Raw genomic sequence first — 26,079 nt, forward strand, 5'->3', positions numbered from 1 at the left:
CGTGTTTAATTTTTTTGTGTGGGGTTTTACTATTATCATTACTTCGTAGAGTATGGGTTAAATACAACAGCTATTCTAGCAACACTCATTTTTATAACACTGGGTGTTTCTAAACAATCATTAGGAGTCTGTTTGTGAAATCAGAACAGAGCTTATTTGATGGTTCTATTTATTCTTCCACCACTCAGGATATGCAGTGTTACACCACAAAGCCCTGACTGGGGGGAGAAAAGCACTAACAATATATGGGATTGTCATGCTCTAGTTAGGAAGGAGGTCCCCTCTTTTGGTGTAACTCTGAACAGCAAAAGAAGAGACCAAAAAACTGTAGCTTCCCTAATTCTTTCATAATTCCTTTTACTTCAGCTCATTTTTTATTCTCTCACTTTCACAAACCCCCTTCTTACACTTCTACAGGTTTCTCTTAGCAACAAACATAAATACCCACATCTTCTCAAACACACGTGGCCTGCATGCACCGTTCTGCCTTACGAGGGATAAATGTAGGCAACTTCTACTTCTCAGAACTTTCCAAAGATCTTAAATAACAGCAGCCTCTGAATCTAACACCTAGGAGGGAATGAGGGCACATTTTGACACTATACAAATTAGTTCCCCCAGGTGCGTCTTTTGAGAACCCAAGTTACCTGCTTGGGAGTGGCTGCCTTCCTTTTCTTTCCTGCCCCATTTTGCTTTCTCTTTACCAAAACTGACTCAATAGCTCCTAAGATAAAAACTAGTGGATGATGCACTGACTCTCCCAGAGGCTTTCGTTTGTTTAGTTCGTTTAGACTTTGTCATCGGAAAAATTCCTATTCTAGCTGAAGTGTAGATGAAGGAAACTGTTGTTGTTTCAGGTGCCCATTGAGGTGGAAAGCATTTGCTGCATCTCAAAAAGATGTCCAATAAGCTAGTGTATTCATGTTCACCAGAGGCCTCAAACAACCAGGCTTTTTTAAATGTTGTCTGAGAGCACGTATTTATGCACCAAGGGTGAAGAGTGCTTGCCTGTGTACATAAAAACCTATAAATTGTCTTTGATGGCTGAAATACACTGGACACATCTGTACTGCAACTTGGTTCTCTGCTTGAGAAACTATACTGGAATTATTCATAGGAAAGCTATGTGTAAGTGTATGTTTGTAACAGACAGTAATGAGAATTAATATTTACTGAGCACTGGTTATATACCTCCAAGTTACATTAAATCATTTGTTTTAATTCTCCTAATACCAGTACTTCCTTCATAGGGCTGGTATCTAAATTTTACAGAAGAACATAACCCCTGAAAGTTAAGTCACTTTGCCAGGGGTCTGTAACCAATGAGCAGCAGAGGCAGGCCTCAAGCCCAAGTCTGTTCCTCCCCTGTCTACCATGCTAAGAGTTTTAGTTATTAGCATAATAAACAATCTGCCCACTCACTGAACTCCCTCACAGGAAGAGTGGGGCAGGATACTTCACTCAGTTCCCCATTTTTAGGCTCTGCTTCCTGTAATAACCGTAATAGAGAGGACCTTAATGTTTTAATAATGAATTGGAGTGTGATTATAAAAAGGTGGTTCTCCCACCTCACCCCTGGTAACCAGTTTTCTTAAGAGAATTGTCTATTTTCAAGGGCTTTGTAAAATATCCAAATAAAAAGAATTAAAACTTATCTCTTTGAATCCAAAATGGCATTTTTTTAAACCTGCAGTTCTCTATAAAACTAAAATATAAAAAGTGAGGTAAATTTACCAATAAAAAATAAAAACATTGCTTATTATTGAGAGAAGCATTAAGAATTACATTCTGTCAGCAGTATGTTTTAACCCCATATTCTTTATTTTTAAAATGCAATCCACTGCAGATGAAATCCAGTCAATTCAGGTGTGAAAGTTAGGGGTGAGGTAGAGGGAAACACCGTAATAGCTGGTCAATGGAAAGAGGCCCACTGGGCCATTCACATGCATGTTTCGGATATGAAGCATTAAAAACACTCTGCTCTGTCAGGATGGCTCTGCTACTGAAAGGAATCATTTAGCAGCTGTGCCAACAGAGGTTCAGAAACTCACTCTAAAATCATAAGCCAGCTTTCCAACTGGCTTGTAAATAACATCAAACACTAAAAGTTTTCCTCATAAAAACTGCAACAGATTCTAACAGTGAATGCCCAAGTCCTCAGGATGATTCTGAAAACCAGCATTCAACATCATTAATGTTGATTTCTAAGTTTAGAGACAGGATTTCTAAAAGGAACAGCTAGAGACTATTTCCCTTCCCCTTCTCTGATTTTCTTTTTGGCACCTGTAAGATAAATTCGGGGAAATACAGAAGAACAGTTTTTTGTTTAAGTCTACTTTCTTTAGATACCTGCCAGGGTCAAAACCATGACAGAGCTTAAACTGTCAAGCCAGCTAGATATACAGATCCCTTGGCTGCCTGGCTGCCGCGAAATGAATAATCTGTAGGATTATCTAATGCAAAGAACTACTTCGGGCTGGGAAAGTGAAAATGGAAAGACAAGACCACCCTGGGGGTGCCCCAGCCACACCCCCTCCTTACCCTCAGGATCTCTCTGGAGATGTAAGCTATCCAGTCTTCTTTGAGTGTGTTCCCTTTGGTGTTCTTCACAAGGTCCGTGATGGACCCAGCCCCACAGAACTCCATGACAAGCTACAGGGCAGATAAGATACATGTGACTGACACAGCCCAGCAGTCAGAGGGAGCATCACAGAATTCCGGACACGCCCGAGGGAGTTGGGAAAGCACAGTCTAACCTTCTCTGCCTTCCCTAGGTGCCTGGGCACATGATCATTCTGGAGGTATCCAAACTGTTGAGAGCTCGTTTCACCATCCAATTTGTTCACTGAGTGGATGTGGTCCACAAACGGAGCGTTCTGAAGCTCTGTACCTCCTCTCATGAGCTCACGGGCACAGGAGGATCATTTTGTTTTTAATCAATGCTAACAATCAGAAATTTGATGTAAACACTCTTGGACATTTCTTCTCAGAGTCAAAGATGTTCTACTGTTCACACATTATGATTCTCCAACTATTTTATATTAACTGGGGTTGGGGCAAGAGAGAAATGCTATGTTTAAGCAGCACATAATTTTTGAAAACACATGATTTACAATACCTAAGTGTTTGAATAGTATGAACACAAATATATTTTTAAAGAACCTAAAAAATGAACTGAATTGAACTATTCTAAAATCTTAACTTTGATTGGGTTTGGGCAACAGAAACAAAGCTAAGTGTTTCCCTTTTGCCTTCTCAATTTTGCCGATTTTCTATAATGGTTTTTAAGAAAATTAGAGAAAGTATTATTAATCTTCCTTCCTGCTTTAACAAATCCAGTACCTCTGGCATAATTAATGTGATAATCAGATTTGACAGCACCTTACAGTGTTGTCATCTTGAATATATAAATGTGTGCAATAAGAGATATGGTTGAATATGTCAGTCTAGAAATTTCACTGGAATTTATTGTTTTTAACTATCATTAATATTATTAATTAATCACATATAACATAGGTTTGTGTTTTTGCAGTTTGTCTCTCACTTTCAGGTGTAAAGAAAGGTGCATTTAATTGTGCTTCCGTATTAATTAATTTCCATAAATAAAGTTTTTATTGCATTGGTTTTATTTTCAAGCCCCTAATTTCCTTGCTATTTACATTCCTTTTCACAGGTGCCATTTTATTCCTGAAAAACAAAGTTAACCCTTTTCCATGCAATATAAAAATCATCAAAATCAACATTCAGCATACTTTTGACAAAGGAACCCAAGGAAGATTCTGATGCCCTCTTAATAGAACCAAGGAGAAAACCCCACAAATGCTCAGAAATTTGCCTACCCAGAGCTGGTCATCATGTCCTGGAGGGCTCTTTTTAATGAAAGCACCATAATATGTTGCAATATTTCTATGATGAGAATATTTCTTCAGCATATTTATCTCCAGTTTGATTTCTTCCTCTTCGTCCTTAAGAAAAAAAATAAAAATAAAATGTGTGGCTTTTGAATGATGTGCATGATTTATTTTCCACATACACAGGCAATAATAAAAGTTCCCAGCCCTTCCAACAAAAGAGAGATACATTCACTTTATCTTCATGCCAAGAATTCAAGACTTCAAGAGAACTCATCCTTTGAAATGTGATTATTTGTAAGAAGTACATGAAGTATAAAGGTAAAGATGAATACAGAAAGCAGCATGCAGGAAGGGGGGCATTTCAGTCCTGCACTTTCACTATGTGACCTTAAGCAATTGACTGCACCTCTCAATTTGCTCATCTGTAAAAATGGCAGGAGAAAAAGAAATGGATTCATACTCTTTCAATTAATTACTAAGAAAGATAGATTCTTTTCTAGAATACATTTGTGGGTACAAATCATCCGGCACACATAAGGCGGGAAGGGTCACACCACCCACCACACACAACAGTTGCACTGGTCTATGGTGAGGCCCCAGCAGATCACTGAACAAAGATCAGCACTGCAGGCCTAGGGTAGACGGGGACTCAGTGAGAACCGCTACACCACGCCCCTCTTCCAGTACCAAAACGTCACTGTGACAATGGTGTTTTAGCCTTGGCTCTCCCCCGAGATTTGTGCTTTATGAAAATAAAATGAGCAGAGGAAGAAACGCAGAGTTCATGTGAGAAGAGAGAGGAATGAAGGAAACAGATGGTGACACATATTGCCCCTTGTGAATGCTGAGGGTGCCTGGGTGTGCCTTTCTAGCTCATGCACACCCAGGGCAGAAATGGCATCAGCAGGGCATTCTGTCCCTTGTTGTGTACACATGACACAGGGAGGGTTCTCCCAACCACCTGCAAAGAGTTTGGCTAAGGAACCTTGACTGGTAGCATGAGAATAAGGAGAAAGCAGGATTAAATGGGAAAGAAGAGAGAACATGCAGGAAAGAGAAGGCCAGTCAGCCCTGGTTAGAGAAGCAGGGTGCAAAGGAAAATAAAGATCTTTCATAAAAACCTGATCATATGAATTCTCTAGAATTCCCTTTACCACATACATTTTAAAAAGGAAATGACAGCCTACAATTTCCTTCCTTTTCTACCCTGGCACACGCATTCCACTTACAAGTGATGTTCTTCCTTCTCCTGGACTTAAGTCTCAGGATTACTAAACCGTCAAGGTGCATGTGTGTTTACATGTAGGAGAAAAACAGACAGTGCACGTGAAAGCATGCACGTGCACCCAGACACAGACACACACACACACAAAACCTCCTGTTACAGCCCAGCGTCTCCAAAAACATTTATAAGGCTTCACAGACCTTACAGCAAGTTTTGCTTGCAAATATTGTTCTTTAAGATAAAAACTGCAACATCATTAGTTAGGTATTAATGATGAGACCAAATGGAAAGAAAAGATGTCTTTTTAATGTATAACTGCTTTAGAAACCAAATATAGAAAAAACATGTAGTCTCAAGTGATTCTCAAGATGGTAGATTTCAGCGTGGTCCCCAAAACATGTACTAGACTCTTCCAGCATATATATAATGAGCATAGCTGTCATGTGACTTTGGCAAATGATTGACTGCAAATACAGAGCAGAGCTACATGGCCAAGTACAGTGTATATAGCAGTCACTAATAATTCTCATTCAAATCCTATATATATGAAAATCACAGCAAATGCATATCATTTAGATCTGTGATTTAAACATGGCCGTGTTTGAAGTACATGAAAAAGATACTGACTAACCAGAATAACAATCTTAATTCTAAACAAAACCAGTGTATAGCCCAGCTAGTATTACAGAATAACACACTTGTTTGGAATCCTTCTTCAATGAAAATTTATACTAAAACTTAAATAAAAGGGTGACAATTTTTATTAATATAAGGCACAAAGAAGTATGCCCCAAACAGAAGTAGGAAGTCCAACTCAATAGCTTATTTATGCTCTTTCCACATGCTTACACTGATACACATTGTGCGTAGTGACCACAACTCACTGGCACAGGACACATAAAGCCTGCCCCTCCTGAGACACCCGAACTCACAACTGGCTGCCAACACTATCTGTGGGTTCCTGAGCAGCCAGGACAACCCTGATGAGGTTTATCAGGACTGACAGGAGCCCAACACAATGAGCACATGACTATGGCCATAAACCAGCTCCTGCTGGATAGGCACGTGGTGTTGTCCCTGGGACAAGGCCCACAGGTAAACATGTTGGGCCCTGAGAAGTCAAACATCCCACTTTCCTGACAGGTGATCAGTAAATGAACTGATTGCTCTTTCCCTTTTATCCAAAATCAGTAAACCTACAAGGGGATCTGAGATAAAGACTACACATAAAAAAATAACAATGCTGAACTACAGTAGGGGAAAATCAAAATATGGTTTGATTTAGGTTTTGTGCAAAGAGCAGCCAAGTACTTCATGCAGCCTGTGTGTCTCACTGGGTTGCACAGGCTTTGTTTCACTGATTTATCCCTGACCCCTACCCCCTCCCTCCACTGCCTATACTGGCTAAACAACCCCCAGGGTCTTTATTCCCTTTGATGCTCTGCCAATTGGTTTCACCTCTTGACAGAAAACAAATGCTACCTACATACAATTCTCCCAGGAAAATCTTCCTGAGCAATAATTAAAGATCATGATCTGTTTTCACTAGTTTCAATATTTTTTTTCTTTTAATGACACAAACAGTATCTTCTAGGATCCAACTTGCTCACCAGTCTGTGATAATCAAAAGCTTTCATAGACACTTGATATTTTCAGAGACCACTGAGTTAAAATTCATATACATTTTAAATTGAAAATTCTCAAAGGCTTAAATTTAGTACTTTCCACCGTTGTGAAAAACACTTAATATGCATATTGGTGAACACTGTTGGCAGATGACCACAGCACAATGTGTCACCCTGAATCTAAGATGCCACTACATAAACATCATTTTATGAAATAAAATCATCATTTACTGTCAACCGTAGACTCACACTGCGGCATCTTTGAAATTGGGCTACATATTAGAATCATGAAATATGACATAAGAACAGCTTAAATACAACAAGGCTGGCAACAGCTTTTCTAGTATGGCTGAAACAGCCAAAGTACAGTCATTGGCTCAGTGTCACTTAACAGAAGATTTCCAAATCCTTAAGTAGTCAAATCCTGAAACCAAACTACAAAAAATTTTGCTAGGAAAGTATACTGTCCTCTCAATTTACTGTTATTGAATAAAGTTTTTATGTACTTTGATATTCCTTCTGTTGCTTCTATGATTTTAAAGTAGATGGCTACTACATATCTTATAAAATAAGAAGGCATTTAACACCACTAATTGTCATTTACTAATTAAAAGTGCCCACTTTGGAGGAAAATCAGAAATGCAGAATCTGCCAACAGCTTTGAGATGATTATAGCTGGAATTCTAATTATGACTGAAGCTTATAATACAGTGTTTTATGTTGTCTTTAGAGTAATAATGGACCAACTTCTAAGTTGAAATCTCCTTTAGTTATTAGTGAGAAACAAGTTTGGTGGTCTCATTACGTTTAAATATATAGGCACACCACCACCACCACAAACAAACGCCTCATTTAGACTGAGAAGATAACCACAGGGAAGAGACGCAGGGCAGGCTAGAACTGAGATGTTAGAACAACAAATCCCACATATACAAAGAGAAGTAAAATTGGCAAAATTATATGACGGTTTATATATCCCATGTGTCTAAGCTGAGTCCAAACAACTTTGCCCTTCATTCTACTCTTTAGGAGACCACAAACATATACAAATGAAAAAAAAAAAATCAGGGTCACTTGAGAGAGGAGAGAGGAGAGGGGAGGTGTTGGTTAGGAAGGAAGGCCCCCTCCTGGTTTTCTCCAATGATGATGAGGCAGCTGCTAGCCTCCACTTAGTGATTTAATGCAGCTGATGCCAATTAGCATTTTGGACTCCAACCAGTGGAAGCAATCTCTCTTAGAAAAGGTCTTTGTCTGGGGCTGGGATGTGACTAGGACTTTTCTGTTGCCTTCCTTGGCTGCTAGAGAATGGGGGAGGGGAGAACATCTGAATAGTGGCAATTTTTTCAAAAGCAGCTATGGGTTTGTAAATTGGTCCTATGACAAGCCCTGCCCACGCCACCATCAGAGCACACAAAAGTGGGTATTATTAGTGAGGGTTTTTTCCCCTTTAACGGCTCCTTAAAATGTTGTTTAAACTCTTGTTACCAAAATTCTCTCTCCCTCCACTGATGGCAGCAACTATGTGAGGACAAGCCGACTTTAGATAAGCAAACTAGGTGGATCGAGGGGACTGAGAAATGTTCTGAGCTAATTGGCTCTCCTCCCAGCATACCCTCCTCATGGAATCAAGTCTAGTCACCAACAGTTAACAAACAAGGAAGAACAATTCATTATTCACTTTATCTTTCCAAGTTCGGGAGAGGACTAAAAAAATGAAATATGCAAGTATCTGGCAGATTTCACCACCAAAATGTATAAATGAATATATACTTAGAATGAAAATACCTATTTTTTAAAAAGTTTACTGTGAACTAGTAGAAAAATTAGAACAGATCACCTTTTACCTGGCAAATCCCAGTTACACCTGACAGCACTATTTAGTACCTGTCCTGCCTGAAGGGTTCAGCCCGCCAGCAAGTTCACTATGGATCAGTGAGACTGAGAAATGACAACAGAACATTCTTGGGGTAAAAGGGTTTATACCCAGTTTTATTCTCAGGACAGTAGGTTGGGCACTAGAATCACATCTGCATTCAGCAGTCTGCAGGTCCATAATCCACCTCCATCTCTGCCTCTGCCCAGAGCACTGGGCAGACCTCTTTATATAGTGACTCGGTCAACAGCTAATTGCCTAGAGTGTGGAAGCAGTAGCCTAGCAGTAGGCCAATTACATCATTGAGTAGTTTAGGATCAGGTGAGGATCCTGGCCAGAGGAATTTCCATTTTTCCACAGTGCCATACCAACCTGAATTAAACAAAATTCATTTTTTTAACTCAGACATATGACAAGTTACACAACTTTAAGTCACTGACAATTCAAACAAAAGGTGAACAGACTATGCAGAAGGAAAACTATAGAACAAAATTAAGGTTACAGGATCTGGTAAAAGGAAGGAATGACATCTTTAAAATTAATCAGTCCCCATCTCCCAAGATCAATCAGTCCCAGAAAGAAACCCAACAGAAAAATGGCAAAATCAACATAACTCAAATGGAAATCAGACACTCATGACACCTTACTCAAGAAAAAACACTGTTCTGAACACATTTCAGGCAAAAGACATGCTATTTTTGTTACTCAACCAGTGAACTTCTGGGATTCCAAAGTCAAAGGGTAATGGACCTGAAGGCCTTAACTTGCTCTGTGTTTTCTGTTTACAGGCACCATCTAAAACTTTTACTTGACATAATGACATCTGAGCCCTCCATCTCCTCCATCTCTGTTAAGTCTGCCAGAACACATTACTTACTCTATTTTCAGTGAGATCATGTCATTCAATGGGTATCTAGAAACAGTGTGATAAGGAGAATTCCACAGTAAAACCATTCACCTGGATGGGCATGGAGCAGTGGGTGATGGGGGAAAACATGAGACTGTGACCAAATAATACAGGACGCTGAATACGATTCCCTCCCTTTTCCTCAGTATCACTCACTCATGAGAGCCTTGGGGGGCAGTGCTTCCATGTCTGACACCAAGAACCACAAGGAGGCCCAAATATATCTCTGTGACAGCCCCCTACCAAAGGGCGGAACACAACAAATGGATGTGGTGACTTGACTCAATTCAAACAAGACAGATCACTATTTTCTTTATGATCAAAATGAAAACTATTAGAATCATCCAAAGTTCCATGCCATCAACACCCAGCAGTCCTAACAGTTGCTCTATCAAGCCCCAATCTACAGGACACAACTATGCCATGAGGACAAGTGGTTTCAACTGTGACGATTTTAAATAGTTCATGTTAATGCTTGATTTTAGAATCCATCCATTTTCCTCCCCTATTAGGGAATTAGTTACACACACACATACCCACTTACTGGGGACCCTGAGGTGTGACAACCTAGAAACAGGACTTGAAACCTAGACCCTGATTAAAATGGAAGGTAGACCCACCATTAAGGCCCAGTGTGTCCACCCAAACATTTTATTTAATTGAAGGTCACTCCAAAATATCCTTCTTTCATATAAGGATTATTTTGAGCTAAAGGCAATTGAAAAACAGCAGGTGCAAGGACACTCTGATATCCCCTTTTCTTCCTGAAAGCAGGAGATAAAACTCCCATGTCCTTCTTATAACAACTGGAAAAAATATTCTTATCACCAGAGACAGGGAGTTGAGGCCCGGGAGAATTCTGTACAAGCAAACCTTGTTAAAATAACTCTTATCTTCCTTTAGCTACCCACGTATTTTAGTTACTTTTCTACAGTGGCCTCTCTTTGTTCAACCTGATATAAAAGCATTTGGATTTTATCACTTCTTTGAATCCTCATTTTTCTTGTGAAAGCTCCCCAATATATACAAGATATACATGTTAATACACTTGTTGGTTTTTCTCTTGCTTAATCTGTCTTTTGTTACAGGGGCCTGGGTCAGAAATCTAGAAAGGCAGAATGAAAGATTTTTCCTCCCCTTATGTAATCAAAATTGTAATTATATTATGAGACCAAAAAGATCAGTAATCCAAAATGCTCGGGACAAAATAGTATGCAACACATTCACAACACAAGTGTGCAAATATACTTAATTACATATAAGTTTTAATGAGTTTACAGACAGAAGAAAAGTGTTAACAGAAGACCACCTCTGGATTATGGATATTTTCTTCTTTAACTCACATACTTCTCTCCAATGACATGCAGTGTTTTCCAATTAAGGAAAAAACATTAAGTAAAGAGTTTAAGGACAGAGGAGTTAGCTCCATAAGAAGTCAAAATGAATTTCCTGGCAATTCACCAGGCCCAGCCCAGCCCCAGGTGTCTCCATGGGTTAACGGTCCCCACCCCTTCGCTCCTCCAGAGCCACTGCAAATGCAGCTGTTGGGCTGCTCCCCCTACGACCAGCTGTGCACAGAGGCGGATGGGGCCTGAAGAACTAGTACCTCCCTGGTTAATTTGCTCTCTGCTCGATCAGTGGCACCACAGAGCTCTGACCCTTCGTGGTCCTTTCTTCTGTTTGCTATCATGGTTACCAATCCAGACCTGTAACTTCTTGAGACTGGAAATTTCCAAGCTTCAGTTTTTCCTGGAGCAAAGGAGCAGGTAAATGGGAGCACAGATCAACCATCATGTTGGGTTCACCCTCCTGACCTGCCAGAGGCTTCCCTTAAAGAGAAGTTTGCCTCAGTCCACTCATACCCTTGCTTAAGCCAGTGGCAAACTCCACGAAGCTTCCCACATGGCCAGCAGGAAAAGAATACTGAGTACACTCAACAAGGTCTTGCCTAAAACCGTAGAATCAGGCCCAAGGCAGGATGGCGGCAAGGGGTACAGCTCTGAAGACAGTGTGGGTGTGGCATGCAGTACAGCCTGCGCATTTCTTCCTAGATCTCTGTGTGTGCTCATGTGCACAGGAACCCTTGCTGACCCATCAGACAGGGCGAGTCAGAAGAAAGCTGGGCTCTCAAAAAAAGTCTGTAATTTAAAAGAGAGAAGGGAACATCTGCTCCTGGCCAAGTTGGAGACTTGATTTACTGGACAAGATTTACTCCCCCACTTGAACTAAAATTAGACAAAACATGTGAAGATATTTTAAAACACTGGACATCAGGGATTAAAGGACAGTGACCCTGAGAGATGGGAAGCATGAGGAAAGCCCCATGACTGTCCAGCTTACTGCCTTAGGAGAGATTCCAGGCTGCAGCAAGGGAGAGGAAACCCAATCAATGCTCAGAGGATTCTCCAGCTGAGAGGTGGGGCAGACCAGCGCTGGCATATGCAGCACAGGATGCTGCAAGCTCAGGAATTCTGAGATGCCCGCCTGGGCGTCTCAGCCACAGTTGGCAGGACTTACTGGAGGTCAGTAACCTGCCAGAGAAACCCTGGGAAGAAACCCCAGAACAGATCAGGGAACAAGGATGAGGACTAGTATCCAGTGCAACTGGCAGAATGGAAAAACTCATCATTCACAGGACTTTGGGTACAATACTCAGGAGGCTAATTGGAACAAAATTAGCCCTAAATGCTGATGTGATCTCAACAAATCTTAAAAGACTCACACCGTTTCCAAGTACCTAACTGCCTCACTGGGCAAAGTTCCAGATTATAGTAAGAATATAAAATATCCAATAAATGGTAAGGTAAAAACTGTCTGGCATCCAGCTAAAAGTTAAGGGGCATGCAAAGCAACAGCAATAAATACCCATGGCGGCGGAGGAGGTCAGAGGGCAGTCAACCAAAACAAACCCAGGACTGATAAAAAGATGATAAATTAGCAACAAAAACACTAACCCACCTACTATCTACCCTCTGTAGGCAGTAACCATTATGCTTTTGGGGCCTTTGCCCATGACGGAATGAATGTGAGCTCCAATTCATTTTATATGATCCACTATGTTAAAACCTAGTGCATTTAGAAAGCAACAACTTGGATGTATAGATGCTTCAATTCCTCAGCCAGGGAGGAAGGGTAAATACCCCCCACACATCATACAGACCATCTTGTTCCCTCTTTCCCACCACTAAAAGAATATAATAATACTTTTTAAAAAAATTTAATCATACATAGGAAAAAACCTAAACTAAATTCGCATTCAAAATCACCCTTTTGATGAAGTCATTAAGTTTTATTTGCTCTCAACTGCTATAAGCAAACTATTATTAGTCCAGGCCTGAATGATAGGTCTAGAAATGGCCAAAGTGAAGAAGTACCACTACACCGACCACACCTGGAGGAGCGCTGGCTTGCAGGGTCAGGGAGGGGTGGCAGTTAGGGACAGAGGGTCTCATGCACAGTACTTAGCACGGTGAGTTTCAAATTCTGACCTTGAGGATATTAGTGGCCAAGCAAAGACTTTTGGTATGTCTCAATGTATTTTTTACCTTGATGTTTTTCTCATTTTCCTGTCTCCCCCACATCCCGCTTTGTAAGCTACCCCAATTTCTGCTTATATTACCCTGATATGTTTTATGATACACCAGACCAGAATGAGGGAGTGAAAAAAGGTAACAGAAGAAACCCAACAATGATCACCTATAGAGAAGTAATAAAATCTTCCCTTGGTAAACTATCATCCAAATGTCATGGCATTAAACCAAAATGAGTAACACCTCCTACCACCTGGCTCTTGGTGCTTGCTGGCTTACAGAAATTTGCTGTAGTGTGCCAATTATAAAATTAAGCCCTCATTTTAATGGTTTAACTGTCATCTTGTTGCTTTCAAATAATTCTGTCCATTGTGGACAACTCACATATCTGGAGAGGATCCCCCTTCTTTGTTCTGAATGGCAGTTTCCACTCAGATACAATCGAGTGCCCTGGGACACGTATTTCACATGCCTGAAGGCAGCTCCAGAAGATCCTTGTGGAAAACACACAGGAAGAGCCATTCCCTCAGCTCTGAGCATTCAAAGATGCTTTCCACAAAAGTTACTCAAGAAGACAATGATTACATTCCACACATCTTCAGGCAAAACAGAAAACAGAATTAAGATACTTTAACTCCTAACAGACATCTCCTATTTAAGAGATCTTAGGTGACAAATTTCAGGTAAGAACATTCATTTATCACACTGCCATCTACTCACATTCTGGGGAATGTGGATTTAGCACAAATGGGACCACCACTCTGTCACCTCTTGAAACACCCTAAATTGATGTTGTCACTTCTAACTGTGGTGTGGAGGAAAGCTGCAGGATGGCACTAGGAACAATGACTTCAATAATTAGACCTCACCTTATTTTTCAATCCCAACTAGGAAAATACTTTAAAATGCCTCTTCCTCCCAATTTTCTCTAGTTTTTAGAAACACATCAAATCATGTGAAGAGAGAAAATGAGAAGAATATAAAACCAAGTTTCCAAGTCCTAACAGAACTATTATACCAATGGGGGATCTGATTCTATATTTGCAGAAGACTAGCTATGTAAACTGACCTCTCACATTGTTTAATAAAACCCAAAAGGGAGGTTTTGCTCTAAACCAAACCAACATATTCAGCCCACTGTGTAATTACTTGGTGGTCCTCCATGGGAAAAGTCTGGGTGGAAGTTTCATACTCTGCCACAGAAATTCATAAAAATGTGTTCCCCAGCCTGCCAGCTCGAGAAACCCTCCCCACCTCTCCAAAAGCCTCACTCACTCCACCTCTGCACCACAGCCAGGCTAACAGCCAAGTCCCAAGTTCCAAAAGAACCTAGAAAAAACAATGAAAACATTCAGTAGCATACAAATCACATGCTCTGGAGACAGATAATTGTCTCTCATAGTACTCTCTATGACAGCACAAGTTCAAGGAAAGCAGGGACCCTACCCCTGGCAGTGCCTTTCACACTAAATGTGTACAACAGTATTTAGCTGGATGCTGATAAGATAGCTTTTTAAAAAGAAAGAAAAGAGTAAATCCCTGGGTCAGTTTCCTTCCATACCAGATGAGGAAACCCTAGTTCACTCTTAGCTAGTGAGTCACAGCCCAGGGTGGGTGAATAAAAAAATTAGACATATGAAGACCCTCATGATAGCTAGCACATAGTAGGTACACAAATATGATGTTAGGAAAATGAACTGTAATTATGTTTTGCTTTATAAACTGAACATTTAACACATTTTCTGAACACAAAGCATTCCTGAAGCCGCATATAAAAGAACTAGGCCGGTGAACTCCAGCCACACAGCTCTGTGGCATCACCTGCTTGTGGCAGCAGGGAGGCAGACAGGCAATCGATAGCATGCACTTTGTCAGCTTTACAGACTCACTGCTGTAATGGACCGAGTGGGCCAAGCAAGGATGCCAGCCATCAATTCAATCAACAGCCAGCCACCAACACACTCACCACCACTGTACTTCCATCCAGACTGCTTGTCAGGGTCTACTGCTAAAGAACGCAGAGCAATATGCGCCCTTGACTACATATGCTATGCTCTCACCTCTGTTCGGACAGAGACAGTGGTAAGCTGCAGGTGCTCCTCTTGGAAAAACATGAGAAGATGCCAAAAATCCAGATACCAAAAAGACCTAGAGGGTTCAATAACTGATTATCTTCAATATGTGATTCACTTAGAAGGAAGGTGATTCATTGCTGAGACTGACATTAATCAACTTATTTCTAAGCCTCAAAGAATGCCACACCTAGCATGGCACTTACTTTGTTACAGCTCCATTTCTACGGTTTTCATTCTGAGACATGTTCTGAGCACAGTACATTATTACTGCTGACACTGAACAGTATTTGTATTTTATCAGAAAATAATTTTTTTTAAATATGATTTTTAAAAAATACATAGGATTATTGTTTAAAATGTGGATTTTATTGCATACAGGAATATTAAGTGTTTACCAGAAAATACATCTTTAATTTTAGAGTTGAAGGCGGTAATACAGGGTTAGAGTAATCAGATTCAAACAGGCAAACAGAAATAAAGTTTCTCCACATTTTGAAGACTTAAATTCATATCCTATCTTAACCTTGCTCATCTTACTTCATACATCCCAACCAGCAGCATGTCAGCTGTACAGCAACCATTTTTGCAAAGGAAAAGGGCAGAGTTCTCCTTTTAGATCACCAGAAAGGTGAGTGGTTAGTGAACTTTTGTTATTATCACTTTTGTTATTATCACTTATGTAGAACTTTAGGGTGTCTACTACATACACATTTCAGAGAACTGTAGTAAGTCATTTTGGTCTAAAAGCAGCTCATTAACTTGAGATCATGTTTCTTAATTCATTCACCCCACCCCCCACCCCACAAACACACAGACGGCGAGCCTGGGGACAGTACAGATGCTCTCCATCTGGCCACAATCAAACAGCACCACTCACTAAAGAACAACACAGGAATCCCTTTCCTGGGATCACTGTCTCCCTCTACTCTGAATGTCAATGAACCAAAACACAAGAGAGTTGTATGGAGCCAACGACATCACACTGGCCAAGTCGAAGTAATGGCTTTAAAACTGCAACTCTCGCAGAGGACAAGAAAAACGGCCACACCCTATCCTGTGCCCACCCTCAAGGTAAGGGTAGGGGCGGGCCCTGGGCTGGATTTCTGCATAAAAGGCAAGGAAAAAGGAAAGACGGGAAGAAAACCACCACCATCAGGGACTTACATACCAAGTACCTACCTCCAGTGGCATCTCCTCCTCCAAAAGTAAACACTGATTTATAGAGACCAAAATGCAAAACAAATTTAGTTACATGTTAAATAAATTTCTCCAGTGGAAGGTCATTCACCAATCCAAAGCACAAGCATGAAAGAAGGTACCACGCTGGAACCTGCCCAACTCATCTATGTCCAACCGGCATTATTAACTGCCAGCCTTACCATCTGCCATGACCCCAAAACTGAAAGCTAAGAGGTTGCTGTTACTTTTCTCGACAGCCTTTTAGGAAGAACCGCATCGTTCCTTATGCCCAACCATTGGGGCAAATGCATTCAATCAGCATGCTGGTTAGTGTTCTTCATTAAGTAAACACTGTGTGGGCACTGCACTGCACAGCACCAGGATGGGGTGGGGAGCAATAGCTGCTGACACAGTCAACGTCGGGGCGGGGGAGCACCCTCCTCAAGGCATAGTGGGCAGATCTTACAGAGCTAAGGGGCCCAGAAGAGCCAGCATAGAAGAAACCCAGACAAGAGGAGCCATGCAGTACAGAGGGCGAAGCAAGAACACTCACAGGAATGTAAGACCACCTGTGCCCTTGGAGCCTCGACTACGTGGCCAAGACAAAACCATCTGTAAGAGAAACCAGTAAAATCCCCTGTTGCTGCCAGGCTCTGTATAAAATGGCAAACTCACATCTGAGTCCAGCAACTCACCTTGTATGGATGTCTACACACTGTACACACTCAGTAGCTGGTCCTTCTATTGAACACTAAGCCTTGGGCTAAAAACTGGCTCACAAGAATACTGCAACCTGTTTGCAGAATTAAGTTGACTAATTTATCTAACTAAACACGGATCCAAGATGGGGGAAAGACACAGTTTAAAAATTTAAGGTTCTTTAAGGCTTACAATCTTTAGAAGGAAAACCTCAAAATCAGAGGAAAAAAAAACAAACGTCTCCTGAACTGACAGTCAAGTAAAGAGTTAATTTGGGGCTGGCAGGCAGAGCTTAAATCCTCTCAGGGGTTAATTTTAACTGAAGACAATGACATCCTTAATTACTTGGGGAGGAAAAACACATAAAATCTTAGAGATATACAAGTTCTGGAGACCTCTGTGTTTTAAATGGTTTTGAACCTTTTATTTAAAAAGAAACAACCCAGAGAAGAGATTCCCCTACAAGTGCCAACGCAAGAGCTAGTGAGGTTAAATGATTATATGTGTATAAATTAAAGTATGTACAAATTCAAAATATAGAAATATACTTAATACATACACATTAAGAATCTATAAAAAGAGAAAACCCACAATGGTACTACACAGTCTTCCCTAAACATCCCCTCTACAAAGGTACAGGAGCTGCTAAGAAATGCATCTCAGACACACTGATTCTCATGAGATTTTAATTAAACTAAATTCACTCTTGACTATTTGGCCAAAGTCATCACTGACTGTATTTGCTGCTATAGAAAATGGCCATTTCTTAGACTTGGAATGACAGAAGTTAGCATGTATCCATCAGCACTGGACTAAACAATTTACAGGTACTACTCAGTAAGACAATGATTTTTCAATTCAATGAAATCTTCCAAGTCTGCACAGAAAACCATCCTGAGCTCTTGAATCATTTGTGCCTTGTATATCAACTAAGTATACCTGACATTATTCCATTAGGCAGCAGACAATTTTCATAGAGTTGAAGGAGAAAAGAACTCCACTCTCAGGCCAGATGTTTTTGGGATTGGTGCCACCAAGCAGACACAGAAACCCCACAGCTGTGTCCATCAATCACAGACGTGATGTCACGGTCCAGCTTAGAAGCTATTTTTCCCTTCCACACAAATGAAGTAGCAGATGCTAAAGATGATGATATGTAAATTCTGACACTGAACCACTTCATTTAACCAAGAATGGAAGACTTAAGTCAAGTATCAATAGAAATTCACAGAATCTTATCAGAGATTTCAAATAGGACACGTATTTTAGTCATCAGACTTTTTCCATCAGTCTATACTGCCTCGTTCCCAAACTTCAGTTTTCTTTGTATTAAGCTGAGTTAAATTAGTAAAGAAAATGACAAATACCTTGTCATTTAAGAAGCATCTGTCAAAGACAATCATATTAAGTAACTATTATGTATCATGGTGATTAGAGCCTACCTTTCAAGAGCTCATTGGCCAACTAGAAAAATGACTCAAAGTAAAAAGTGCTTCTAGTCACACAGTACTATGAAGTCACTTAAACTGGCCTGTTCTGTATTGTTTTATAATCTTAAAGGCCACGTTGTCTAAACAAAGTACATGGACATAAAGAAGTAACCACTGCATGAACATAGAGTATGCACATACTATTAATGACCTTAAAGACAGAAATATATTATGAGGTGGTGACTTTAAAAAAGTGTGTGTTTGAGACTAGACCAGGCTAAGGAATTCACTTTCTAAATTATTTATGAGAAATCTCCCCAGAAAAAATACAAACTTAAACGCAGCCATATAAACACACATATTCAACTATGAGTTCTTGGGTGATTAGCAGCAGCAAGAAATAGCTTTAATCCACAAAAGACTAGAAACACACCAAAAAGTTAACTGGTTAACCTGAGGAGAGGGAGGGAGCGTAAGGAAAAAAATGTTCACATCTTTGAAGTTTCTACATGAATACATTACTTTTAATATTAGAGAAAGTACTATTTTTTCATTTAAAAATTTTATATGTATATGCACATATGTATGCATGAAACTTGAAAAATATACATTAACATGTTAACAGTATTTAAGCCAAGGTGAGAGAATTATCAAGTGCTTTTTCCCCATCTTTTTATTTCTTTGTACTTTCTCTCCCTAGAGGTTCATTTCATAAATAAAAACAAAACTCTAGGAGTCATTTAAACTTTTTTACTGAGCAGTAATTTATACATCACAAAATTCAGCATTCTAAGTATACTAAACTTTTCCTGCCTGAAGGAGGAGATAAACTTTAATTTTCTTACCATCACGATAAGTAAAACAAGCCAGTGAAATCCAAAGGCTCAAAAGACCTTGAACTTGTAAGCTAACCTGATGAGAGCAGGTGAACATTCACCACCTGCGATGACCTGGGCTTAGGTGAAGCAGCATCAGCTCCGAACCTGCTGTGTAGAAGAACAAGGGCTGAGGCCATAGCCTCAGGTTCCACAGGTGCAGAGGAGGTCCTCGCTTCTGCAGGACGCCAGCAACCCCTCTCCAGGAGTCCCCAGGCCACCACCCTACACACTCTGCATCGACACCACGCAGCATTCATCTACATCTCTCCAACTCTTTCCTTTACCAGCAAAGTAAAGGGAAACTGGCATCTGCTCCCCATCCTCCTGGTGGGCAACAGAGAATTAACTAGAAATGGTGGTCACCAGTTAAGGCAGTGGGCTTACCTTAAAGAAAACAACAACTCACTTGGGTGGACCCTTCCCGTGAAGAAGCAAGCATCCTTGATCACAAATGTTACCACCTTCTTGTCCCTTCTGTCTCTGACTGACTAAATGAGAATGGCAGCTACTCTAACATCCCCCTTCCAAACACCCCACAACCAAGGCTTCATTATAAAGCACTTACACAAATATTACAGGACATGATGATAGTCTATAAACTGTCATACAGAAGTGCCATCTGGGTTTAAAGAAAGGTGTGGGGGAAAGATAAGCAGAATCTGCTGACCCGTGAGCATTACTCCACACGCGTCAAGTCACAGACCCAGGGGACACCACTGCTTCGCCCAGTGGTTCCAAATCTTAATCTCTCTAATCTCAATGGCCTTCTCTTCCTTGTTCCTTTTGAACAAAAACATCTGTGTAGTCATTTTCCAAATAAACTGTTTTCTTCTTTGTTCTAAACAACTCAAGGAGAAATGACCAGGAGTGGTGGTCATTCCAGCCTCAGGGGGAGGAGGCCCAGCATCTGCAGGGAGGACAGAGTAGGAGGACACGGAATGCCGCCGACCCTAACCACAGGAGAAGTGAAAGGTGACCCAGAGGGTGTCCGTGTGCTCTTTTCTCATTCACAACAGAGGCGCCTGACTTGGGGACTCCTGGCACAGGGACTCATCATCAGGAAAGACCACATCACGACACACTCCCTCGGCCTAACAGCCACTGCTGGAACTGCTGCTCCCTTAGTTATGACAAAATGCCCCACCAGAGACTTTGTTTTTGAAGCACTCGTGTCATCAGAAAGGAGAGCGAGTAGACCAAGAGCTTTCTCCCATGAGGATCTGTGAGCACCGTGGCAGGGAGTGGGGCACCCACAGCGGGGGAAGCAGGGCAGGGCAAGAACACTGACTTGCTTGAAATGTTAGTCGTTCAGTTCCATCTCCCTATCGTGATTTCAACCAAACCTCTAGCACCTTAAGGCAAAGTGAGGACACACTGCAAGTGCAGCAGAGTCAGGAGAGCCAACCAGCCTCAGGGACAGGATGGAAATTCAACAGCAGCGTGACATCACTGCTAACACTCATGCCAAACAGGAGTTCCCCAGGGCTCTGGGTAAAAACTGCTTTAGACCTGTAAAAGTAGAAAAGCTCTGAAGCCAAAGAAGATAAGAGTTCCAGAAGAAGTTCCAAATACTTTATTTCTAGTAATCAAAAGTTAACAACATTACCTACTCCTTCTCATGACTCTCACAGTAAACAAATAACTTAAATCAGAAAAGAAATACTTAATCGCACCCAAAGCATGAGAATTAAAGAAGTGCATCTTTACCCATTAAAGGAGAAGGCCCTATAGTAGGCATATTTCCTTCTATTTCTTGCAGCAATTCAATTCAGCACCTTCTACGTGCAAGAGAGTGCTAGGCTACATGGTCAGCCATATACCCAACAAGACGAGATCCATATTCACTTGGAAGCCAATGGGACACAATACTAAAAGCAATGAGAATTAACCAACTATCTCTATATGCATCAATATGAATGGATCTCACAAATAAAATGTTAAGTGAAAGTCAAGACCATACAAACAGAACCATGCGGTACTCTTAACAAGTACAAACACAAGCAAAAATAATCTATTGTTTAAGGAGCCCGGTTAGTAGTTACTCTGGGGAGAAGAGTCAATGCCTGGAAAGCGGGCAGTAGGACAACTCCTGAACTCCTGGGGTGCTGGCAACGTTCTGTTTCTTGATCTTGTTGCTGGTTCATGAGTGGGATGTGCTCACTTTTTGGAAATTTACTTAACTTCTAAGCTATGCCCTTTCCTATTGCACATTATACTTCACAAATGGACAAATGCACACAGACACAGCTACCCTTCAGAAGTGGCTCCTTCCAAACCTGTCAGCTCCATTGCTACAACATAGGTATGTTAAGAAGAAAGAAGAAAAGCGTCTGGGAATGTCTTGACACATCAGAGACAAGGGTAAGGGGTAACTGGCACAGAGTTCTGGGGCCAGGAGCAAAGCCCCGCACTTCAGAGTCCCAACGCTGGACACAGTGACGACCATCAGGTCCCACAGCGCAGCAGCAGTAGGGGTGGGAGGCAGGTCTGCACTCAAGTCAGGGCCTCCCCTCTACACCAGAGATGAAGGCCAGTTAGCGGCCGCGAGAACTAGGGAGAGGAGCCAGGAGATCGACTTTCTCCACTTCACCAAGACTTTAAATAAAAGCTAAATCACTGTAATGATTCCAAAGATCATTTAAAACCTCTAACACATACTCAACTACATGTAATGCCCAAGGTTCAAAAGGGACAAATGTGAATCTTAAAAGTGGCCAATTAAAGTAAACTCGAATTCTGGGGCAAGATTACAGCCACAATATAATCTGGGCCTTGTCATGCTGGGCTAGCACATGCTGCTAAAATCCAGGGGATGGAGCCCAGTGTGTGGCACAGCTCAGACAGCAGGGAGTGCTAATGGGGAGTTAACAGGGAGAGGGGCTGCTCTCTCCACTTTTCTGCCTTGGGGTGGACAGAGCCTAACTTCCTGGACTGCTTAAGAACCATTTATGGATTAGTAGTGCACTCAATACACCAGAGATGTAGAAGCTAAAACTTCACCAATCAACTAGCTGGCTCTTTAATCTTGTTTTAGATCAATTCTGCCAAAGTCAACCCTCTTTTCTATATAGGTTTAGTACAAAAGTCAGAATAATCAGAAGATAGGGATTCTGCCACTAGAGATTTCTCATTCTTTCTCAGGGTATGATGTTGACTTCAGGGGTCAGGGGTGGTGAGGTTTCTCCAATTAAACAGACCATTTATTCTAAAGGCTCTTTTACTGTCATATAAACTTAAGAAATAGATTTTCACTGGACATTGACTAGTAAAATAATTCCAGTAAGTTTTATTATACAGGCAGTTTAGTTCAGCCTACAAATAAATTTATAGTCAGATCCTATAAAAAGAATTTAAACTGGAAAGCAGTTATTGGGATTAAATTTAGAAAAACAAGGGTGGGGGTGCTACTGTGGTCCTTTTAAAAAGCTTTGCCATTTCAAAAGGTGAAGTATTTCAATGGTGTGGGTGTGGGTATTTGAAACCTCTTCTTTCTAACTGATGTTTCATCACTTCACTACACCACAAAGGGCATCTCATCATATATAATTAAAAGATTATTAAAAGTTTAATTTTCAATAGTTTCTCCAACAAAAGCATGAGCTTACACAGGCGCACTCACACAAAACCACTAACAAACCATACATAACTTCTTTGAGCTTTGAGTTCTTCACACAGAAAAAGACAGAAGTGGCTCTCTAATAGATTTCTAATATGCCTTCCAGCACTGATACCATTCATTCAACAAATAGTCATGAAATGCCTACTACATACATGCCAGGCACTGAACGGGTGCTCGGGATGATGCATCACTGAAAAAAACAAAGTCCTCTATCATCATAGTGTCTTGGGGAGAAGGGGGGTGAGTGGCAATGGGAGAGGCAGGTGACAATACACTTAGTGTAACAACAAACTGTGATATGCAGGCAGAAAATGTACAAGCTAAGGGCTCTGGAGACAGGAAGGTACTGTTCACTGAGCAAAGGCATGAAGAAGATGAGGCAGGTGGGTGGGCCATACAGTCACTGGGGAAGGGCAGTCTACAGGAGGGAACAAAAACAAGGGAGAGGTCTTTGCACAAGAGCACCCTGGCAGGATGGAGGCACAGGGAGCAGGGCTGTGTGGCTGAAGGGTGAGGCAGGTGGAAGAGGAGGTTTGAGAAAGAACAGGGTGGGAAGCGGATCAAGGAGGGCACTGCAGGCCCCTGTGAGAAGCCAGGTGTTTCCTCTGAACTAAACAAGCAGCCAGTGAGAGACTGTGATCTGACTTTATTTCAGAAAGATCACTACTGAGCTGCTACATGGAGAGAAGACAAGTGAACAGCATGGAAGCAGGAAGATGTGTTAGGAGCTATTGCAGAAATGCAAGCAAGAGATGGAGGCAACCGGAAGCCCAGGTGGTAGCAGCAGAGGCTGGGGTGGGAAGGGGTCAGAATTGTAAGTGATTACTTTCTTACAGACTCACAGACTATTACAGTCTGTTACAAATTTCAAATATACAAAAGAAGAGGAAAGAGTGTAACAAACTCTCTTGTATCTGTAATCCAGATTCAACTGCTATTAACTTGTCACCTTCTCCCTCTCACTGTCCACCACTGGTGGTCGTTATTTGGATACAAACTGGACATGGTTTGAGGGCAGCACCGACCTGATCACCTAACGGCCGGGATGAGCTATCTATGACAGGGTGGTCACAAGGGATCACAAGCCTTTTTTCCCCGTGACAAACAGGTGGGTTTCCACCAACTGAGGGGGCAAGGATACAAGTAGATGAGGTTTACAAGGCAAAACTAGGCACACACACGATGTGTTGAACCTGGGCTTGCAGCAGACATTCACTTAGGGTAGATACTGAAATGGTCAGCCACAAATGAATGCAGCGTTCAGGAGAGTCTGGTTTCAAAGCCCAGAAAGGTCTGCTGCAAAGTCAGCCCTTGGCTGGAACCTGGGACTTGGTGCAGGAGGGTTTCCATCACTCCCAGAAACAACAAGAATGGCTCACTGTTCCTAGATTGTTTGAACAACGTGGTTATGCTTTCCTGTTGAGAGTCTGAAAATTTTGGTACATGCCAGGCAGAGGATGCTTATGTGACTGCCTCCAAATAAAAACTGGGTCTGAGTCTCTAGCACACTTTCCTGGTAAACACCATTTCACACATGTTTCGACAACTCATTGCTAGAGGAGTTAAAGAATTAAGCTACCCTATATGAGTCCACTGGGACAGCAGTCCTGTGCCTGGTTTCCTTCAGACCTCATCCCCTGAGCCTTCTCCTTTTGCCGACTCTGTTGTGTGTCCTTCTGTAGTACCATAAACCTCAGCTTAGGACCCTCCTAATGAATCACTGAACCTGAGGGAGGTCTTGAGGGTCTCCTATACACAGCCTTTTCAACATATTTGTTGTGAATGGATGCAAGGAAGTGTCAAGATAAAAACCAAAATGTTGCATTTATAGCCTAAAACTTAAAAAAAAAAAAGCATGGGGAGGGAAGACAGAATTGTAAAGGGGAACAGTGCCCTCATTTTTAAAAACTGCAATTTAGGTTCCACAAAATCTGCTGGGTGATTTTTTTTCTTGACTATTTATTTTACTTAGAAAAATGACTTTGATTAATGAAGTGAAGGGATTAAACTACAAAAGTGTATACGCTCTGCCTGGAAAATGCTCATAAACAATTACAAAGAGCATCCTCCCAACACAAGTTTCATTTTAACCAAAAGATCAAGAATAGCTCCTTCCAGAGCATGATTAATCCGTCTATCCCATCCCAGAGCTGAGAATAACATGTATTAAAAAGACTACGTGTTCAGTAATCGTTTAAATGAAATTAGTGCAACTTCATGAACAGCAATTTAAAAAAAACAAAACTGCAAACCATGGTTGGTATTTGCCATTGCCAGGCCCAATGGCCCAAAACTGCATGTGATCAAAGTGATGAGTACTTTGCCGTGTTTTCAGTAAGAAAGAGTAGCAAGATTTTTCTCTATTCCTTTTTAACATTTCAAATGATCTCACAAAGCAATAAAGAAAATGCATGATTACAAAGTAATGTAGTAAAAAATACTAGCACTTACACATATTAAAATAAGGACTGTCTAATTTTTATAAAAGGGAATGTGTGTGTGTGTGTGTGTGTGTGTGTGTGTGTGTGTGTGTGTGTGTGTGTGTGTATGGGTTTATTAATGCCAATGTTTGAAACACTTTTTTGGAAATTCTCCTCTAAAACTGCCAGGATATTCTTTAGAAACAGCAAATATAAGCTTAGTACCACCCATGTGAAAGGCTGTGTGATCAGACTGGAAGGGCTGAGAGAATCCTAACAGAGTTAACTCCCCACATGGAGTTTATTTCACCTAGTACAGAATGACATAAGCATGAAACTGACATGTGAAAACCGTTCTCCAGGTCGTCAAACAGCACGAGAAAAAGACAGCTTATGAAGCAGGACAAAGGCAGCCAGCAAGGCACCAGCAGTGATGACTATAGCGAGGGGACGAGAAGCCCCTGCTGCAGGAGCTGCAGGCATGAAGACGCAGAAAGGAGGAAGGCCAGTGGGAAAGGTCATGGGGACAGCTAAGGAGTGCCCTGGAATTGTGAAAAAGTCTTCAACAAAAGGGATGTTCTTTTAAGATCCTGAATGAAGAGAAAAAAGAAGCCCTCATTTATGACGTAAAAAGTAATAGGCAAGCACTTTATATGTATTGTGTAATTTTAATTCTGACAAAAGCCTATGGGGTAGGAATTATTATTCCATTTTACAGATGAGGAAAGTGAAGCTTTATTAAATTTAATTCTAGGCCCTAGTCTA

The 26,079-nt window shown here is 41.2% G+C and overlaps 1 protein-coding gene across 44 annotated transcripts in view; it reads right to left on the reverse strand.

The window, feature by feature from the left end:
- Positions 1-26,079, reverse strand: part of MAP4K4 (mitogen-activated protein kinase kinase kinase kinase 4) — a 191,019-nt gene that overhangs the window by 64,848 nt on the left and 100,092 nt on the right. For all 44 annotated transcript variants that reach the window (XM_073239238.1, XM_073239453.1, XM_073239351.1 and 41 more), the window contains 2 exons: positions 3,840-3,965; positions 2,542-2,652 (listed from right to left, as the gene is read on the reverse strand). In XM_073239238.1, the coding sequence (XP_073095339.1) occupies positions 2,542-2,652; positions 3,840-3,965 (237 nt within the window). The remainder of the gene's footprint in view (positions 1-2,541; positions 2,653-3,839; positions 3,966-26,079) is intronic.

This window comes from Manis javanica, chromosome 1 (assembly GCF_040802235.1).
Source record: "Manis javanica isolate MJ-LG chromosome 1, MJ_LKY, whole genome shotgun sequence".
Lineage (NCBI taxonomy): Eukaryota > Metazoa > Chordata > Mammalia > Pholidota > Manidae > Manis > Manis javanica.